Source organism: Canis lupus, chromosome 4, assembly GCF_048164855.1.
Source record: "Canis lupus baileyi chromosome 4, mCanLup2.hap1, whole genome shotgun sequence".
Taxonomy (NCBI): Eukaryota; Metazoa; Chordata; class Mammalia; order Carnivora; family Canidae; genus Canis; species Canis lupus.
Window position 1 is genome coordinate 74,872,608 of NC_132841.1, and position 20,136 is coordinate 74,892,743.

General features: G+C 41.5%; 1 protein-coding gene across 3 annotated transcripts in view; it reads left to right on the plus strand.

The window, feature by feature from the left end:
- Positions 1-20,136, plus strand: part of ADAMTS12 (ADAM metallopeptidase with thrombospondin type 1 motif 12) — a 255,697-nt gene that overhangs the window by 210,252 nt on the left and 25,309 nt on the right. For 2 of the 3 annotated variants that reach the window (XM_072824981.1, XM_072824980.1), the window contains exons 13-14: positions 11,030-11,163; positions 16,636-16,756. In XM_072824981.1, the coding sequence (XP_072681082.1) occupies positions 11,030-11,163; positions 16,636-16,756 (255 nt within the window). Of the gene's footprint in view, positions 1-11,029; positions 11,171-16,635; positions 16,757-20,136 lie in introns of all 3 variants that reach the window. The other variant, XR_012030322.1, reaches the window with a different exon arrangement.

The window sequence follows — 20,136 nt, forward strand, 5'->3', positions numbered from 1 at the left end:
GATATGCTGAGGTGCAGCTAAGCCATCGGGGGGCAACCAGGAATTCATACCAGATTACTCATGAAAGTGCTCCTTGATGAGCGTGTGACTGACTTTAATTTTGGCAGAAGTTCAGAGAAAGTCATTGTAGGTTTGGAGTAAGTTCACAGAAGACTGCTGAGGAAGTGTTGATGATTGTTAAGCAAGAGAAGTCTTTCTACTGGAAGAAGGGAAAAGGAAAGCATCCAAAATAAAACCAGTCATTCCAGTAGACAGGACAAAAGCACAAGATAAAACAGGATGGTAGAAATAAATACCTTCATCAGAAATAAATGAGAGCCAGCTCTGGGCCAGATGACAATATTTTGTATGTACAGGACAGGATAAGAAGGGTCAGAAGTAAAATCAAGCATCTATAGGATACACATCAGGGATGGGGACATAACTGAGCTGGAGAATGGGGTATCAGCTTTGATGATGCTTCCCCTGTATCAACACTAGCTACACCTGCTCTCCTGAACATGAAGAAGAATCATTAACCATTAGGTACAGATTAGCATCAAAAAATATCTGTGCAATGTGTTATTACTCAAGTAGAGCATGAAAGAGAAAAGATTTTCCTGAGCTAAGGAGATTTGAGTCAAGGCAGTAAAGAATGAGCAAATTTTTCCTGATGTTTTTTAAGTTTCTGAAATTTCTGTGTGATAGAACACAAGAGGAAATGTGGGAATGAAAATTACACGTTTGGACTGTTTAAAGAATGATTCAGTCAGTTGCTTTTGAAAGCAAGACCCAATAGGGCTTTGCCATTTGGGATTTCTGAAATACCCTAATGGCCTTTGATTGGCATGGGCAGGGTCTGTTCCTTGCCCCCACCCTGTTGAGCATCATTCATGTTCTATGAGAGTGAGTCATTTGGTTATTGGGGCAATTCAGCCTCCTAATTCAGATGTTTGAGTAAAGCAGAACTCACGTATATATTCATGTGGACACACAAACACACACACACACACACGAACTAATGATGAAAGGTATATCTAGTTAGTACTACCTATTTTTATATTTTGGACAGTCTCTCTTTTGTTGGAACTATTTGGAACTAGAGACCCCAAATGAGTACTAGAGACCCCAAATGAGCAACCTTTGTGTGGGGGTCCAGCAACCTTCTAGGGGTTCACCTCCTGCCTGATGCAGGGTGGGGTTTGTGTGTGCTGAGCTCTGAAAGCTCGAGTAGTTGGACTTAGAATAAGGAGATCTGATTTAGCTTGGCTCTTTATTTATTTACAAAACATTTGCCATATGCCTGCATATTGCATAGCAAAGCAATAGGTGCTAAAGAAATGAGTCTAAAAGTGGACATAAATTTCACTCACTTTAGAATGATTGTTTTGCATCTGTCACTGATACTGAGTCTGTGTAACCCATAGGAGGGAATTAGGCTGAGTGCCATCTGCTGAACTATCTACCTGGACTGTAAGCCTCCATCCTCTATCCTGGTGGCTTTCTTGCAGGTTCCTATGCCATTATTGAAGCATAGTGACTTATCTGCTCATCCAAGTAGCTACTACCTTGACCAACACACTGATTTATTTTCCTTCTTAAACTCCAACCTACAGAGTTGTTTGCCTAGTTGATGGGCACCCGTGGTGGCAAGAAGTAGGTCATTCATGTCAACAGCTACGTAGGGAGCACTTACTCTGTGCTGGGCATTGAGTGCTTTACCCTCCCAGCCTTACCATTAGAAGTCACCAGAGAATAAAGTAAATGTACAGCAAAGTTTCCAACCTATTCAGTGGACAGTGGTAAGTGTCTTGGTGAGTGATCTTTGGCAGATGTGCTAGCTAGCCAATGACAGAAGAAGAATCGTAGATTTAAGCATTTGCAATAAGCATAGAAACTCCATCAAGTCTTGTCGTTTTTAAACTGTGTTCCATGGAATCCCAGGGCTTGCAAGAATGCTTGATTCTAATTTCATTTTTCAAAAAAAAAATTTAAACTAGTCTTTAGAAGTGCAATAAAGAACAGTGCTTACACTCAAAAATATTATACATCAAGTTTTAACATATCAAAGACCACCAATGCGCTAATTCACACAAATTAATTTGGGTTTGTGCAGACCTTAGAATAAAAGTCTCCCATCAACACAGTGTAATTGAGAAATATCCTAAGATTACAGGTTGAGTTGCTCTAAACTGTTCTTATTTGCAACTGTTTGCCAAAATGAGTCAAGATTTTTCAAAAAACCGCACAGAAAAGAATTAAATGCTGCAGCCAGCCTAAGTCTGTAACTGCCTTCCATAAGTTTGATTTCAGAATTTCTGTTCATCTTAATAATTTCTTTAGATCCCACTGACTTATTTTTAACCATCATATACTTGAACTTACAAAATTTTGCTTAATAAAATCCTGACTTGATCTGCTTTATTTGCAAGATCTTGTTTGAAAGAAGAAAAATAATTCTTCTGCCTCAAAGATTTGAAAACTACTAGTCTAGATCAACTTCCTTTTTCCAAGATAGACATTTTCTTTTCCAGCACTCCTGACAGCAAAAATTATCCAAACTCTACTCGACAACTTTCATGTAGGCATCAGTGTGAAGAGCTGCAATGATCAACTGCATTTTCTGAAGCCAGTATCTATATAAGAATGCTACTCTATATTTTCTCACTTCTCCCCTCCGTATCTTTGGAGATAAAGAAGCTTAGTCTCAGAGCAGACAATAACTTATTCAAGGTCCAGGATTTTTTACCTTGGGGCTGGAATTGACTAAGAAGCTGGTAGATAGATAAATGATAGATATAAATACAGATTTAAACCAATCTATGTAGATTTATGGGACTTTATTAGCCTGTGTTAATAGAAATGTGTTTATATCCTGCATCTTCTATGAGGACATGACCAGAGCCTGATCTCAAATGTCATCGCTTTCCTGGAATCTCTCTCTTTTTTTAGATTTTCATCTTTCTCAGAACACCCGATTTAGCCCAAATTCATTTAGGCGAATTTTTTAGTTGTTGCTTCCAGATATTTAAGCCCTGTTAATACTTGACGCCAGTGAGGTTTCCAGCAAATGTGGAGTCAGACCACATCTGCTTCTCCTGGAATAGGATCCTTCAGGAACATTCGATTCCTTTCAGGGATTGTTGCAGTTAGGGTTCCCTGGGAAACAGACCCTGAGCTGGGCCCTAGCAGGCAGGGAGTGGAAGAAGAGCAGGAGGAGGGAGGAGGGGTGTGCAGGGCGATAGCTGAGCTGCAGAGCACACTCAGCAAAGGCTCCACCCCACCCCCCAGGGAGCCCTGCCGCTGACACAGACGTTCAGAGTTGCCAGGTTGAAGTGGGAGAGCCAGTACTTTATGCCCCACCTGGACTGGCCACTGGCTGTGGTCTACCTAGGGAAGGAGTGGGTGTCCTTGGGTCTGAAGCCAAGGTGACAGTTGGGGGTTAGTGCTGGCAGCGCTCCCAGGTGCCGGAGAGCCAAGTCCCACACCTGGGGGCCTGGGTGGTGCACACAGAGCTTACTACAGGAATATTTGAGGTTGTGATAAAAACAGCCTTTAAAGAGAATGTAAGTGTGCGGAGCAACCTGGGCGATCTTCTAGCCAGGAGCCTCTCAGTTGACAGGTTAGGAATCTGTGGCTTCAAGAAAGGAAATGACTGAATAATAAGGATGATGTTTGCAGACACCCCAAAGCCAGTCCTGACCCTCTTCACCCTCACTTTCCTCTACAATAACAGAAGGAAAAATGAAAAGACCCAGGAACTCATATTCCTGGGAGATCCAATTCTGACGAAAGAGATATAAAGATGGAGGCCCCATGGGTAAGGCTTTTGGGAGGATTTTTGAGGTTTTGTTTTTTGTTTTTGTTTTTTTGTTCTTTTTTTTGGGGGGGGGGGTGTTTATTTGTTTTTTGGAGAGGGAAAGAGAGTTAGGGGGCGGGGCAGGGGGAGAGAGAGAATCCTAAGTAGGCTTCACGCCCAGTGCACGCACAGAGCCCTGACATCATGATCTGAGCACAGATCAAGAGTCTGATGCTTAACTGGCTGAGCCACCCAGGTGCCTCTAGAAGGGTTTTTAATGGGTACCAACAGAACTGGCCCTCACCCCCTTGCCTTTCTGACATTGACCCTCCCTGCTCTTGCTTCCCAGGGTGGGGAGATGGGACGGTGGGGGCTTCAGGGCGGGAGGGGGTGGGGGTGGGGGGAGGGGTACAGCAGTCACACTGCAGCCAGGAAGCTGACCCCCCATGCTGACTGGCTGAGCTGGAAGACTGGAAGGAGGATAGCTTTAAACTCCTACCTCTGAATTTCCTATCCTGAGGGCAAAACAAAGTCCTGTCTATTTCAGACAAGAAAGCAATATTTTCTGCTATTTGCAGTGAAACTAATTCTTAACTGATAATGGGAATTTAGGGTTTTGACTCAATTTTTCCAGACCTAAGTAAGAGATGTAGAGAATTTAAGCAGCTTGCTCAAACTCAGACTATAGAGTAGAGCCAGGAGGAATTAGCCCAGGCCTGACTGCAGCCTAAATGCTAACCAGTAAAACAGAGACTGGGCTAAGCTTGTGTCCTTAACAACAATGCATTGCATTTTGTATTTTACCTAAGATGATGTTCTTATTTTTAAAAAGATAATCTCATTGTCAAGGAATTCTAGTGAGGGGAGAAGAGCTCCAACAACTGTTTGCATTATGACAAATGCTAGCTTTGTTAAACTGATCTGTCCTGAATCTTTGAAAACCATTTTTTTCTAAACATTTAAGCATTTTGACAAAATTATTATATTTCTTAAATAATTTAAGTTGTAATTCTAAATGTGTATCATAGTTCTTAAACATATTAATCAAAAGACAGAACATAAAAATATATAATAAAAAGAAAATATTACTACACTTAGCCTTTCCTAAAACATCGGTTAAACTGACTTAATTTATTTTTTAAAAATTACCTCTATTCTTGTTTTTATACCACCATGGTTAGATTCCATCAAAGTCCTAGAGAAGAACACAGGCAACACCCTTTTTGAACTCGGCCATAGTAACTTCTTGCAAGAATATATTAATTTTAATGCCTTCTTCTGTTTCACTAATATGTATTTTGATATATTTGGGAATTATAATATTACCATATCAGAAAGTAAAAGAATATATCAGTTTAGACCAGCCAAAATTACAGAGTCTTAGCCATTATTTGATTTTTGGTTGGGTTTTTGGTGAGGACTTTTCAGATATTTTTGTTTTTTCCCTCAAGTTGATCTGAGCCTGATCATTAAACTGAGTTTCTTTCTTTCTTTCTTTTTTTTTTTTTAAGATTTTATTTATTTATTCATGAGAATACACAAGAGAGAGAGAGAGAGGTAGAGGTAGAGACACAGGCAGAGGGAGAAGCAGCCTCCATGCCAGGAGCCCAACATGGGACTCGATCCCGGGTCTCCAGGATCATATCCCCAGCTGTAGGCAGCGCTAAACCGCTGAGCCACCGGGGCTGCCCCTGAGTTTCTTTCTTAAGTTAAATATTACTTGTTACAACAACAAAACATTTTAAGTTTGCTTTTTGCTTAAGGTTTACTATTTCTTAAAATCTGGCAAGGAACAGGAGATGTGCTTATCACCCATGTCTTCTGCTCATGTACACATTTCATTGTCCCATCAGACCTCACTTAGAAAACACAAGCTCAAATATAAATTAAGAGTTTCAAGGGGTGCCTGGGTCGCTCAGTGGGTTAGGCATCCGATTCTTGAGTTTTGGCTCAAGTCATGATCTCAGGGTTGTGAGATCTAGCCCCCTATTGAGCTCTGCTCTGGGCATGGAGCCTGCTGAGGATTCTCTCTCTCCTTCTCTTTCTGCTATCCACTTCTCTCTCTCTCTCTCTCTCTCTTTCTCTCTTAAAAAAAGGATAAAATGTGAGGCCCTGGCTGACTGCATGAGGCTCATACCCATGGAGCCCTGTGTGGAAATGGAGTGTAGAAACTGGATTTTTTTAAATGGTGGAACTCAAGTAGCAACTACTTACAAAATGTGAAATGCACCAAAAGTTTCCTTAACCTAAGAAATTTTTATCCTTCTTACCAAGTTTTATCTTTGGCTTCTCATGACCACTTCTTAAAATCATTATCTGAAAATGTTGAGCCATCCTATCTCACCAGAATTGCAAATGCAACCTTTGATTCAGGAGGTTCATTCAGTTACCTAAGCTTCCCTTGTGGGGATTAATCAGACAGTGTGAGGCTGAGAGCTTACCAGTAAATGAGTCTGAGAGTCTTCCCTTAGCTGAATTATAAATGGATTTGAAAGCTCTTAAAAAGTCAAGAAAAAAAATTCTAATGATCCAAAGGGATGTGTCAGGGCATATGAATAAATCTGAGACATTGAAAATACTCAACTCTATGGATGTTATGGAATCCATGAGGTTGGGACAGACTCTCTGATTACCATGATGACCATGGAGAGCTAAGAGTATTTCGTGTATTGCTATTCCTGTCTCCTTCTACACACCCTGTGCCATGGGCCAACCTAATGACATACTCAAAGCACCATGGAAGCCAAAGGCCAGAGGAGAGGATGGGAAATGGCCCTTCAGGTCCAGGCTTGAAAAGTGCTGAAATCACTCTCAACCTCTGTTCACAAAGGCTGCTGCTTTCAAGCCCGGGATTCTTTCTGGCCGTAGGCACCCCTATGGGTCATAGGTGTTCAAGCTCTGGGAGAGTGGAAGCTGCGGGTCTGTGTACTGTTATTGCCCAAAGATTATTTACTCAATTATTTCTAAGACTCCATGGACCACTGTGCTTAGATTTGGTAGAAATGTGTGTTTCTTACGTGAAGTATACTTCAGCTAGCCTGTCTAACCTTGAAGGATGTATTAGTCCTGTACTGCACAAGCAAAATGAAAAGAAGTCTTGAAATGAGGGCCTCTCTTCATGGAGGTGTGTTATTACCACTGAAGAAAGGAGACCTTTCCTGCATTCTTGTTTGACAGCCAAGACATTATTTTTAAAAGGCATATATGTTTCCTTGAAAAACGTGCAAGTCTACATAATAGAATGAAATAAAAATAAATTCTTATACCACCATGCTTAACTTATTCCTTAGAGGCAACCGATGTTAATAGCAGGTTTTAGTTTGCACACAAATTAAATCATTCCTTGCCAATTCTACAACTTTCTTTATTCAGGAGCATAATGTCCCAGTGTTACTGTTTTACCTCATTCCTCATAACGACTGCATAGGGAGCCTGTAAATATATTAAACAACATTATGTAAATGCAACTTAGTAGACCTGTCCTTTTCTCTCTGGATAAGCCTTTAATTGCTGCAGTGGATGTCCTTGATTTCTATTACTAGGGTTAAGGTTCATTTTTATGACTGAGTTGATGACCTCTCAGGATGGAGATGATCTCTTTGCCAGTCGGTCCACAATTTTCTCCCTAACAGTGTTGACCTCTGTCATGTCCGTTAATTAGAAAACATGGGTTAAGAGCCTTTGCTAGAAGGAGGGTCCTGCTGGTATTCATTGGGAAGGCTTAATGGTAGTAACTGCCACATTTAAACAGCCACTCTATGCCAGGCCTCATTAGAGGTTTTAATATTATTCTCCAAAAAGTCCCTCTGTGCAGACTAGGGACAGAGAAGGCCTAGGGTAAGAATCGGGGCAGAGAACCCAATCCTTATGGATCTAATGCCACATCCATCCCCCAGACTGTGATTATCCTCCCCTCTGGTGTGCTGTTGAGTCCTCCACAGCACATATTATGGCTCCTCCTTCACATGCTGAGCTGGCTGGCGGTAGCCAGTTAAGGCACAGATGACTAAAGTGCCCTTGAGGATATTGCAGTTTGGCTGAGGAGCTTGTAAAATCCATAGTCTTGAAAGTGTAGAGCTGTGAGGACCTCAGTAGTTACTGTATGAGGAGAACATCTTTGAACCAGGTCCAGAGTGACTGTGAAGGAAAATCCTGGAACCACTTGCTGACCTAGCAGGAGCTAGAATTTTTTATGCTAAACTGACAAGACCGAAGTCATTTAGGAAATAGTAAAACAAAGTATGAATTTAGGGTGGCACTGATTAGAAGTGGCATGATGGAATAATCTGAAGGAGAAGAGGCTATTTCAGGAAAATTTGTCTGTGTGGGAAGGAGAACTGAACCAACATTCCAAAACATGTGTCTTTTGGCTGCTATGGGAGAATATTGGAATGATAGAAGCATAGCCTGGTGGGGCAACTGCAAGAACTCTAGAATTCATTGAGTTCATGATGAGGAGGTGAAAACAACAATCATAACTGCCATTTGTCAAGCGCTTACTGTATACTAGATAGCATGCTGAGTGCTCAACATACCTTCTCTGTTTTAAATGTCATCGATTACATTGCAAGGTAGGTATTATTATCCTCAGTTTTCAGATGAGGAAACTGAGTCACAGAAAGCTTAAGTAACTTCTCATGGAAATACTGGACTTTCAGGAGCCAAGACTTTTATATGCACTGTAGAAATAAATGTCTCCAGAGGCTGGTGATTCTCACTATATTTAAGTCCCATGAGAGAAAATTAAAATGGTGTCCCGCTGGAATTCTACCAAATTTGTACCTTAGATACTATCTGTAAATAAATGCATTGCCTAATAACGTAAAGAGGATAATTTAGAGAGTTTTTGTGAAGGAAAATTCTGTGCTTGTATGTTAGAGGTTAGTAGAATAGGCCATAAGCTAAAGCACCAGGTTTAGCTCTGTCACTCATGCTATGAGAGCTTGGAAAACTTAATTTTTCTAGCCTTATCTATGAAATGGTGGTGATAAAAGAACTAACACCATAGGTGGTTGTGATTGTCAAAATGAGAGATTACTGCTATGAAGCACAACAGGATGTGGAAGCGTATGTAAATGATGCATTGGCTATTATTTTATTAAGCAAAATTCCTCTTAACTCACTATATAAATAAGACTAGTGAAAGTCTCTGGATAGTTTTTTCTTCAGGGATGAGTCAAATAGCACAAGCTCAGAGGGAGTAAAACTAAGGCAGACATTGGAACCTCACCATTCTGGAATTCAATACACTTGCCGTTGGTTGGGGATTTTCTTGCTAGGAGGACCCATTTATACAACCCTACGAGAGTGAGCACCCTCTTAAATTTTGCGCCCAAGGCACCTCTAGTCCTAGCCTCTCCCAGGCTGAAACAGCTCCTTTAGAGAAGCTCCAGAATTATTCAGGGCTGCTTTCTCTTTTTGCTTTATGTGTACATATACAAAATCTTAAATCCAAATTCTAAAACTCAAATCAAAGTCTTATTTAACAGTGTTTCCCCTGCCTCCACCCTTCTACTTAATAGCCCAATGTTTCATGAGATGCTTTCCTAGACTCAGCACACCGGGATGGATGATCCCATCTCTAGGAGAGGAGAGCTGTGCCCAGATGGCTTCCTCTAAGTGCTTTTGTTCCAGTTCAGGCAGTAACAGAGCTAGTCACACTGCCAGGAATAAAGATTTATAATAATCCTAAGTCTTGCTTTGTCCTCAGAGTCTTCTGGCCCTTTTCCATTGGCACTTTGTGCTGTGATCTCTCCAACTCATCTTGAGTTGGTTCATTTTCTCAGACAACTTATCCAAAGCTCTTTATATAAAATCAGTCAGTATTCTTTCTTTGTTCTTATACCTTTCTCCTTTAAGCTTTAAACAGGTGCTTTTGACCTTTGTCTCAAGTTTGTTGAGAGCTTCTGCTCTTACATATATTGTGTTTTATACTTTTATTTATTTACCAAATGGATCAATGCATTCTTGCGTAGCTACCTAGGGTTGAGCACTCTGGCTTTGTATTAGCTGGATATTGTATTAGCATCCACACTGGGTGGGTCCATGACACATGGCCTATGGCTTGTCTCATTGAATGCTCAACTGATCACATCCCCAGGAAACTCAAGTACTTCCCCTGAGTAAACAAATCCAAAAGAGATTCCCCCCAAGAAAGACCTTTCTGAAAAAGGCATTGTCAAGTTTTTCAATTAAAAAAAAAAAAATGTAACATTCACAAGAAAATTACTATTTGAAAATAATTACTATTTGAATTCTTATTATATACATGTATTGCCTATTAAAAATTTTTTAAAATATTTTATTTATTTATTCATGATAGAGAGAGAGAGAGAGAGGCAGAGACACAGGCAGAGGGAGAAGCAGGCTCCATGCTGGGAGCCAGATGCGGGACTTGATCCCGGGATTCCAGGATCATGCCCTGGGCCAAAGGCAGGCGCTAAACCACTGAGCCACCCAGAGATCCCCGCCTATTAAAATTTTTAAGGCAATTTGTGTTTTAAAGTTTTATATCTTTCTGGTTACTGTAATTACCTATGTATTGGTACACATTTTATTAAGTAAATTTTAGAGCAGTTCCAGTGCTGGAAATCACTCTATCTTCATTCACGAGGGAGTAGAAAATTGAACCCCAGAATGTATTCATTGTAGAACACAGCATGATGGGCTAGGCCATTATAGTAAGGACGTTGGCTTCATTCAGCTTCAGCAAAAAATCAGGCTGTTTCTCTGTGTTTGTAAATCTCTGTCCAAGGACTTCTTGGACTTGAGAATAAAAGAAAATATTCATTGAGGGTGGGGTCATGATAGTGGCAGTGGTCTTGGTGGAGAGTTGGCCCCATGGGAGGGGACTGACCCTTCCCTAGAGGTCTACTTACTTTGCATCAAATGGTGGTCAGGTGCCATTCTTGCCTGGAGTCCTGCAGCACTGGTTGCTATTACTTTTCTAGGCTAACCCCAGGAGCTCTGCACCATATTTTTATGAGCACAGTTAAGTGATTGAAAGGTCTCATTGTTATAACAAAGGGCATAGCATTTTAAAACAATTTTCCCAATTTAATTTGTTGTAAAACCCTTTAACTAGAAAAGAAAAGAAAACCATGCATTTCAGCATGTGTCACAGAAAGGTGAAAGATGGGAATGTCCAGAATAAATTACCTTTGGGGGGGTAGTATGAACAAAAGAATCCTGCAGGAAGGGTGCTAAGCTAAAAAAGCTAACTTGCAAGGATTTGTCTCTTTTTCACTCTAGCACATCCTTGTGAGCTCTACTGCCGACCCATAGATGGCCAGTTTTCCGAGAAAATGCTGGATGCTGTCATTGATGGTACCCCTTGCTTTGAAGGTGGCAACAGCAGAAATGTCTGTATTAATGGCATATGTAAGGTATTGGGTATGTTTCCTTAATCTACAACTTTATAAAATCATGATTTTTATTAATTCAGGAAGTCAGATGTTCTAAGCTTTTGCTTTCATGACATTGGCACGTGGTCTGTTTTTTTTTTTTTTTTTTTATGATAGTCACACACAGAGAGAGAGAGAGGGGCAGACATAGGCAGAGGGAGAAGCAGGCTCCATGCACCGGGAGCCCGACGTGGGATTCGATCCCGGGTCTCCAGGATCACGCCCTGGGCCAAAGGCAGGCGCTAAACCGCTGTACCACCCAGGGATCCCCGTGGTCTGGTTTTTATATGTGATCTGTGAGACAGGTCTTTTAAGTGTGGATCAGAATCCACAGTTTGGAATTGAATGCTTTCCCTCCTGCTGTGGTCTTTCTTTCTTGAGGAATTGATGTCCTCTGTGATATCATTTTAGGTATAGAACAGGGTCAAATTGAAGAAGAACCAAATTAAAGGAAGAAGTATTAGGAAAAGACGACCCTGGTTATTTCTGTGACATTAAATTATTCGTTGGTTACTTGCCAATATAGTACTTAAACTTGAGATAAAGTTGAAATTAATAATAGTTTGTATAGTGTTTTGTGCAAAGCATTTTTACTTATAATTCTCCATTGTTTACCAACATGATCTTCTTAGGAAGAGAGATGACATGAAAACCAGGTATTTTAAACCAGGACTTCTGATATATGTTTACGTTTTCCACACTGACTGTGTTAATCAACTCTACCTTTTTATAAATTGCTAAGATCTGACTTGTCCGTGCTTTTATGTGTGCAACCATTGAAGAATTCCTTTCCAGTGCTCGCAGTTTAGTTTGCAAGGAACTAATGAACAAGTTTTGTAATCCAACACTCAGGTATAAGTCTCAGTTTTAAGCAAAGGTGTTTGTAATCAATGAAAGAAAAGTTTTGTAGAAAGTTCTAATTAGCTGTTAGTAAAGCATAATGCTTAGTGCTCAGGCTCTAGAATATGAACTTAATACCATTGTTTACCAACTGTATACTTCTATAAATTTTGCTGAGACTCAGTTTCTTTTTTAAAAAATTGGGATATTGTTGTATCTTCCTAGTTGGTGTCAAAAAAGATTAAATAAAGACATATGTGTTAAGCCCCTAACAGAGCCCCACCCAGCACACAATAAATTTCTAATGCATTTCATTTCCTTTTGTAAATGTTTATCATAATTTTTTTCCACTAGACTAAATTACTGTTATAGAAAGCTCCTGCCCATAACTGTTCAGCACCCTGAAAAGATACATTTATCACCTCAAAGTTGTCTATGACTTATTTCATGAGTGACCGAAGCATAGGCCATGTGACGATCCCCAGGAATGAGTGAGTTAAAAGCAAGTCATAATTGTACTCTATATTTGTAAGAGCTCAAGCAAAATTCTCTTTCAGACCCTTTACTAATTATCACTATGGCTACAAAAAGCCAAAAGTCATTAATATGTATTTAGGTTAGATCTGTTCTCCAGAGTGGGACGAGGTTTATCTAGCTAATTCAGGCCTTGGCAGCCCCATCATTGTCCAAAGCAGTGGTTCTCAGCCTGGCTGCCTATTTGAATCATCTGAAGAGCTTTTAAAAACTAATGATGTCTAGACTCTATCTCAAACCTGTTGGTTTAGAACCTCTGGGATTTGGGGCCTGAGCATTGACATCTTTACAATCTCCCAGGTAAAAAGCCGTGAGGACATTCCAGGTGGATTGGGTCTCGGTGCCAGTTGGTATTTCAGTTCTTCTCAGTCATTTGAGAATTTACAAAGTAAAGCAGTGTTAACTCATAAGCAAAATATGAGAATTGCTAAGAATACTTATTACTTATTCACTAATAGAGCAGGAGGCCCGGATGTAAGACTGGAATCTGAATTCTCTAATACTCAAGATAGTGTGCTCTTCAGTCCAAATGACAGGGTTAAGAATTGATGATAAGCTTATGACAGAGAGGACATAATCATTAGAATAAAAAAAACCTACAGAATGAAAGAAAATATTTGCAAACCATATATATCATATGTATGTCAAGAAGTTAATCTCTAAAATGTGTAAGAAACTCCTTACAATGCAATGGTAGAAAAACAACCTGATTAAAAGAATGAGTGAAGAACTTGAATAGATATTTCTCCAGAGAAGACATACAAATGGTGTAGGAAAGGGTACTTAACCTCATTAAACATCAGAGAAATACAAATCAAACCCTCAGTAAGATATCCCCTCATACCTGTTAAGATGGCTGTCTTCAAAAAACATAAAATAAGTGTTGTTGAAAATGTGGAGAAATGCAGAGCCTGTAGAACTATTGGTGGGAATGTACAATCGTGCAACTATTGTAGAAAACAGTATGGAAATTTCCTCAAAACATTAAAAATAGAGCTACCGTATGACCCAAACATGGGATTTCTGGGTATATAGCCAAAAGAATTGAAATCAGGATCTTGAAGAAATATCTTTCATTGTTCATTGCAGCATTATTTACAACAGCCAAGGTATGAAAACAATCCAAATGTCCATCAACAGATGAGTGGACAAAGAAAATGTAGTATACCATGTTGTATACATATTATAGAATATTAGTCAGCTTTTAAAAAAGAGAAATCCTGCCATTTGTGACAATTAGGGATGAGCCTGGAGGATATTATGCTAAGTGAAACAAGCCCATCACAGAAGAACAAATGCCACATGATTCCACTTATGTGAGAATCTAAAATAGACTCATAAAAGCTAAGAATAAAGCTGGGAATGCCAAGGGCTGAGGAGAGGGAACCATGGAGATTTGTTGTTCAATGTGTACAAGGTTTCGGTTAGGCAAGATGCAAAGTCCTAGACATCCTGTGTATATGGTGCCTATGGTTAACATGCTGTATTGTGCACTTAAAAATTTGTTGAAAGCGTAAATCCGCCATTAAATGTTTTTTTAAAAAATTTTTATTTATTTATGATAGTCACACACAGAGAGAGAGAGAGAGGCAGAGACATAGGCAGAGGGAGAAGCAGGCTCCAGGCACCGGGAGCCCGATGTGGGATTCGATCCCGAGTCTCCAGGATCGCGCCCTGGGCCAAAGGCAGGCGCTAAACCGCTGCGCCACCCAGGGATCCCCATTAAATGTTTTTAACACACACACACACAGAGTCACAGGAAACTTTTGAAGGGGATGGATATGACTACTACCTTGATTATAGTGATGGTTTCAAAGGTATTTGTGTAAATCCAAACTCAATCAAGTTGTTTACATTAAATGTATACAGTATTTTAGGTATCTGCTATACCTCAAAAAGCTGTTTTTTAAAGAAATTATGTAATGGGAAATTTAAATGATTTTCTTTCTCTTCTTTCTTTTTCTTTTCTTTTTTCTTTCTTTTTTTTTTTTTTAATGTTGCTCATTGGAATGGCTGTCTGGCATGGTAGGAGTCACATCAAAAGACACCCTTGCTGGAGCCATTGTCCACATTTGGTAGCAGCAGGAGAGTCACCTCTGATTCTGCCAAAGGCAGAAAGACAATTTTGTTGTGGGCCCTCTTGCCAGAGCACATGGCATGAAAAAGCATAGTGACATCTGTTTAGTTTTCCCCAAGAGCCCTTATGTTTTATATGCAGCAAGGAAGACTGGCTTGTGTCTTCCTAGGCCTTGTGTTAGACACTTAATTCAGTGTTGGTTGTGCTGAGTGCAGCCAATGGAAGAAGCATTAGGGTGTGGTTTCTATAAGAACCCATCGAATATGCTGTGGAACGTATGCTTTGGGACATGAATATGCTGTGTCTCCCTCCCCCTACCCCCACCTCCAGCAGCTTCAGGGAAGGGGCTGGTTGCAGGCTGGTTGCTGGAAAAGAGAGATATGCTCAAGGTATTTGTTTTCCTGTTATTCTTCACATTTTTTTCTATCCTCTTCCAGTAGAGATTTTTTAAAAACACTTTAAAATTACTGTATCTCAGTGTTGATCTCCTGGCTCATCCCAAATCAGCAAAGGAATGAAAGTCTCTGGGAGTATGATTTATAACGATCAGCTTTATTAGAGTAACCTCACACTGGATGTAAACACATCACTTGTGAAGGGTTGACATTTCCTCATGACCACGAAATACACATCCAGACAGTTTCTTTTTTTTTTTTTTTCTAAATCTCTTAGTACTTTATTGACCCAATTGGGTCCAGTAGCACAATCCTTGGACCTGAAGAGACAGTTAGTTTGAGGAATGGAGGTATTTTCTGTCCCTGGCCATTAATTCTCTGTTTGGCTGATGGAGGGAGGCATGTTTAAAAACCCAAGCTGTTCTTTCTTTCAGTTGATTTGAGTTGGCTTTAAAATAGGAAAGGAAATGGGATGCGCACCGGCTGATATATGGAGGTGCCCGACCTCTATGTTGTACACCTGAAACTAATAGGACACTGTGTGTTAATGCTACTGGAATTAAAATAAAGACTTAAATAAATAAATAATAAAATAAGGAAGGGAATTGTCTTTGATGGAGAAAAAAAACCTACAAAGGCACAATTCTTTGTAGACAGAGAAGTCTGACTAGCAGAATCTGGTACAGGTTCCCTCTCTCTTTTGCTAGAGACCACGCAACAAAGACATTCAGGGGAGGCCTCTGTGTTTCATGGCTTTCTGTCTAAGTGTCATGACTTTTTGGCATCTGATGCTACTGAACACCCCCCAGTATAGTTGCTCCCCTTTTCCAGCATGGGGATTTTAGGGTGGGAGAGACTTGGCTGAAGAGAAGGATCCATGGAGAGAGAAAGACGGTGATGGGGAAGGGCCGATGGGCAGAGCCCTGGGGAAGGATCCAGTCCAGAGCAGGGGGCAGAGTCAGTCTCCACTCACAGGAGAAAATGTGCGATGGCTGGGGTACAGCTATGGGTGAAGGGCAGTGGGGCTGGGGTCCCAGGAGGCTCCAGAGCATCTGATGATGGTCTGTAGGTCAGAGTTCACCCTCCTGGCCCTGAAGGAGTCCCAGCATTGAGCCAGCTCTTTGTCCATGGCTGCTGGTTCACCTGCTGGCGCAGAGGGAAGCAGAGGTCACCCCAGTGAGGAATGTAAAGGGGTCGAACAACCACATTATAGGGGGAGTAACTGTACCCTGGGAACTCTCATCAGAGAGGAGGGGACATGAGGTTTGCACACCAGAAAGGGATTTACTGCTGCAGCAACTCTGATCCCAAGACATTTTCAATGTCAAATCTATGGAACGGCCTTCAAGTCTACCTGTGGCTCCGGGGAAATTGGGAGACCTGCCCAGTGTGTGCCTCTTTCCCCCCCTAACCAAGTATTTCGTTTACCATCAGTGGATGCTTCAGTTACTCCTCTGGCTGCCCCCAGGACAAGGAACTGTTTGTTCCCATGTCTGTCCCCAGCATCGATCCCATCAAGAGCGAGGGGGGAGAGGGGAAGGCAGATGTCCAAGGCAGGTGCGGTGTCCCCCGGCTGTGACAGTCACCCTCAGCCTCTTTCCCCCACAGATGGTCGGCTGTGACTATGAGATTGGCTCCAACGCCACGGAGGATCGCTGCGGTGTGTGCCTGGGGGACGGCTCGGCCTGCCAGACCGTGAAGAAGATGTTTAAACAGAAAGAAGGATCTGGTAACAAACAAATAATTGAAGTGGCAGGGGACTGAGAATGGAGGGCAAGATTGATGGCTACTTCTTACAACAGATTGTAACTTTCAAAGAACTCGACGTGGATGTAGCCTTCAGGACAAATGGGTCAGACCCCTTGACAGCTTCAGGGAAGGGCTGATTGCCAGGCACTTACAGGAGGCCTCACACTGCACAGGGACCTAAATGACCTGGGGGCTGTCCCCAGGAGCGGGAATGAGTGTGATCCCCGGGAGAGCATCCAGGGCTGAGGCCAGTGGCATAGGAATGGACCCGAACTGGGGGAAACAGATCAAAAGTTGGCCAGGAAGGGTGCAGACCCAGCACAGGCTCTAAAAGAGAGACAGAGAAGCCAGCCATGGGCTTCGAGGCAGAAGGCCCCGAGTGTACCTTCAAGGACAAAAGAGAGGCAAGGCAAGGTCGCTTCAGGTTGCCCTTCTTCCTATCTCTCCCTATAAGGGGTCCCACCCCTGGTGCCCTATAGTGCTCCAGTGGCCGCTGCCACCTGACGTCCCCCCCTGACCCATGCTTTGTTGTTCCTTTCCCATGATGACCTCCCACAGGGCTTTTTCTTTGTGTAGCTCCAGGCTACTAATAATCCTCGGGAATGAAGAGCCCACCCTGACCCCAAATCAGCCATGATTTTACCTGCACATTTGTCTTCAAGGCACCAGCAGTGATCGATAGGCGAAGGGGTCTTGGGAGGAGGCTAAATTAGGTGCAGAGATGATGAAGACAACTCAGAGTATCATAGTTTAGGCGCCCCCAGAACTACAAGAAAGACAAGAATTCAGGAACCGAGATTTTATTTGTGGGTCAAGAGATCCTAGAAATCAGGAAGTGACAGGGACTCCCAGATAGAGTGGACCACCCTTTTCCTGGGTTCCAAAAGCCAGTCCTCTCTTTTAGACACACTCCCCACCCGGGATGAAGTTACTAAGTATGCCCTCGAATGTCAGGCACATTGATTAAGTGCCCTGTTTGTTCCTGGGACACCTACCAGTGGATGACCTGAATTTATTTAATTTCATCTCTATTTTTTGATCTTCAACTACTGAATTAATAAGGTTAAATTGTAAAGTGATATGCTTATCTTGCCCTTTAGAATTGTCACTGAAGGATTATACTTTATGTCTATCTATTTGATGACTTTACTGTGCATGAAACGTATCCTTTGCATTACTTATTAGGATTGAAATGATAACTCGGTGCATCTTAAGCTTATGATCAAGCATCCTATGTTAGCTGATATTTATTCACTCTTTTAAAGTTGCTATGTAAATATTTTCCATTATTTAGCTGTGACCTTATTTACTTAATTATAAAATCACCTTTAAAATCATTTCTACATTTAATCTCTGTATTATTTGTTTATCTTTGGGGTTCATGTCTTTGGCCTCAGATATGTTATGCTCCTTTCATTATGGTAACTCCTTTGAAAAGCAGAGTTTTCATTCTTGAATGTCCACCACTTAACCTTTTAACTAAGCCCTCAGGAAATTGGTCTTTAGTTCTGGGTTCTTTTTTTTTTTTTTTAATTTATTTTTTATTGGTGTTCAATTTACTAACATACAGAATAACACCCAGTGCCCGTCACCCATTCACTCCCAACCCCCGCCCTCCTCCCCTTCTACCACCCCTAGTTCGTTTCCCAGAGTTAGCAGTCTTTACGTTCTGTCTCCCTTTCTGATATTTCCCACACATTTCTTCTCCCTTCCCTTATATTCCCTTTCACTATTATTTATATTCCCCAAATGAATGAGAACATATAATGTTTGTCCTTCTCCGACTGACTTACTTCACTCAGCATAATACCCTCCAGTTCCATCCACGTTGAAGCAAATGGTGGGTATTTGTCATTTCTAATAGCTGAGTAATATTCCATTGTATACATAAACCACATCTTCTTTATCCATTCATCTTTCGATGGACACCGAGGCTCCTTCCACAGTTTGGCTATCGTGGCCATTGCTGCTAGAAACATCGGGGTGCAGGTGTCCCGGCGTTTCATTGCATTTGTATCTTTGGGGTAAATCCCCAACAGTGCAATTGCTGGGTCGTAGGGCAGGTATATTTTTAACTGTTTGAGGAACCTCCACACAGTTTTCCAGAGTGGCTGCACCAGTTCACATTCCCACCAACAGTGTAGGAGGGTTCCCTTTTCTCCGCATCCTCTCCAACATTTGTGGTTTCCTGCCTTGTTAATTTTCCCCATTCTCACTGGTGTGAGGTGGGATCTCATTGTGGTTTTGATTTGTATTTCCCTGATGGCAAGTGATGCAGAGCATTTTCTCATGTGCATGTTGGCCATGTCTATGTCTTCCTCTGTGAGATTTCTCTTCATGTCTTTTGCCCATTTCATGATTGGATTGTTTGTTTCTTTGGTGTTGAGTTTAATAAGTTCTTTATAGATCTTGGAAACTAGCCCTTTATCTGATATGTCACTTGCAAATATCTTCTCCCATTCTGTAGGTTGTCTTTGAGTTTTGTTGACTGTATCCTTTGCTGTGCAAAAGCTTCTTATCTTGATGAAGTCCCAATAGTTCATTTTTGCTTTTGTTTCTTTTGCCTTCGTGGATGTATCTTGCAAGAAGTTACTATGGCCGAGTTCAAAAAGGGTGTTGCCTGTGTTCTTCTCTAGGATTTTGATGGAATCTTGTCTCACATTAAGTAGTTCTGGGTTCTTAACTGTACTCTTGTTTTTTGAGAGTGAGGAAAAAGGCCAGAAGCATCTTGAGCTTCCTCCCACCTCCACACCTGCCTTAGAGACCTTGATACCTCTGGCCACGTGCCCACCACTGAGCATTTGGCATCCCTTGTGCCTTTGGTTCCCCTCTCCCATTTGCTTCCCAGAGGGCTTCTGGTGGCTCTTGCACCCAGGGAGGGGTGTCAACTGTAGACTCTATGTATCCTGAGAGCCTCAAAGCCCTCTGGCACTGCTACCCCCAGCACAGTGGGGAAATCCAGCCAGATCTCACTCTGGACTCTGTTAACACCCATCTGGGTCATCTGTGTTCCTCACACCTACCAGGCAAATCCCACCTTTGCAGCCTGCCTAATAAAGCTAGATACATCATAAAGACCCTGGCTGCCGCCACTCCACCATGGGAATGAAACCAAGAAGTAATGCAAAAATATGAGAAATGGAGTGAGATTGCACTGGGTAGATTGATGAATACCAAGGCCAAAGTCAAAAGAGAGAACTTAACATCCTCTTTCTGAAGACAGCCAAGGCATAGTTAGTTGTTTTCTGTGTGTATTTACGTGCTCCTTGCTTCTCCTTGCATTGAATTCTTTCTCTCTAGTGCGGTTATAACCCGAAAGATGAATTGTCTTTTAGGCTCTGTCATCACCCTGCTGAACCC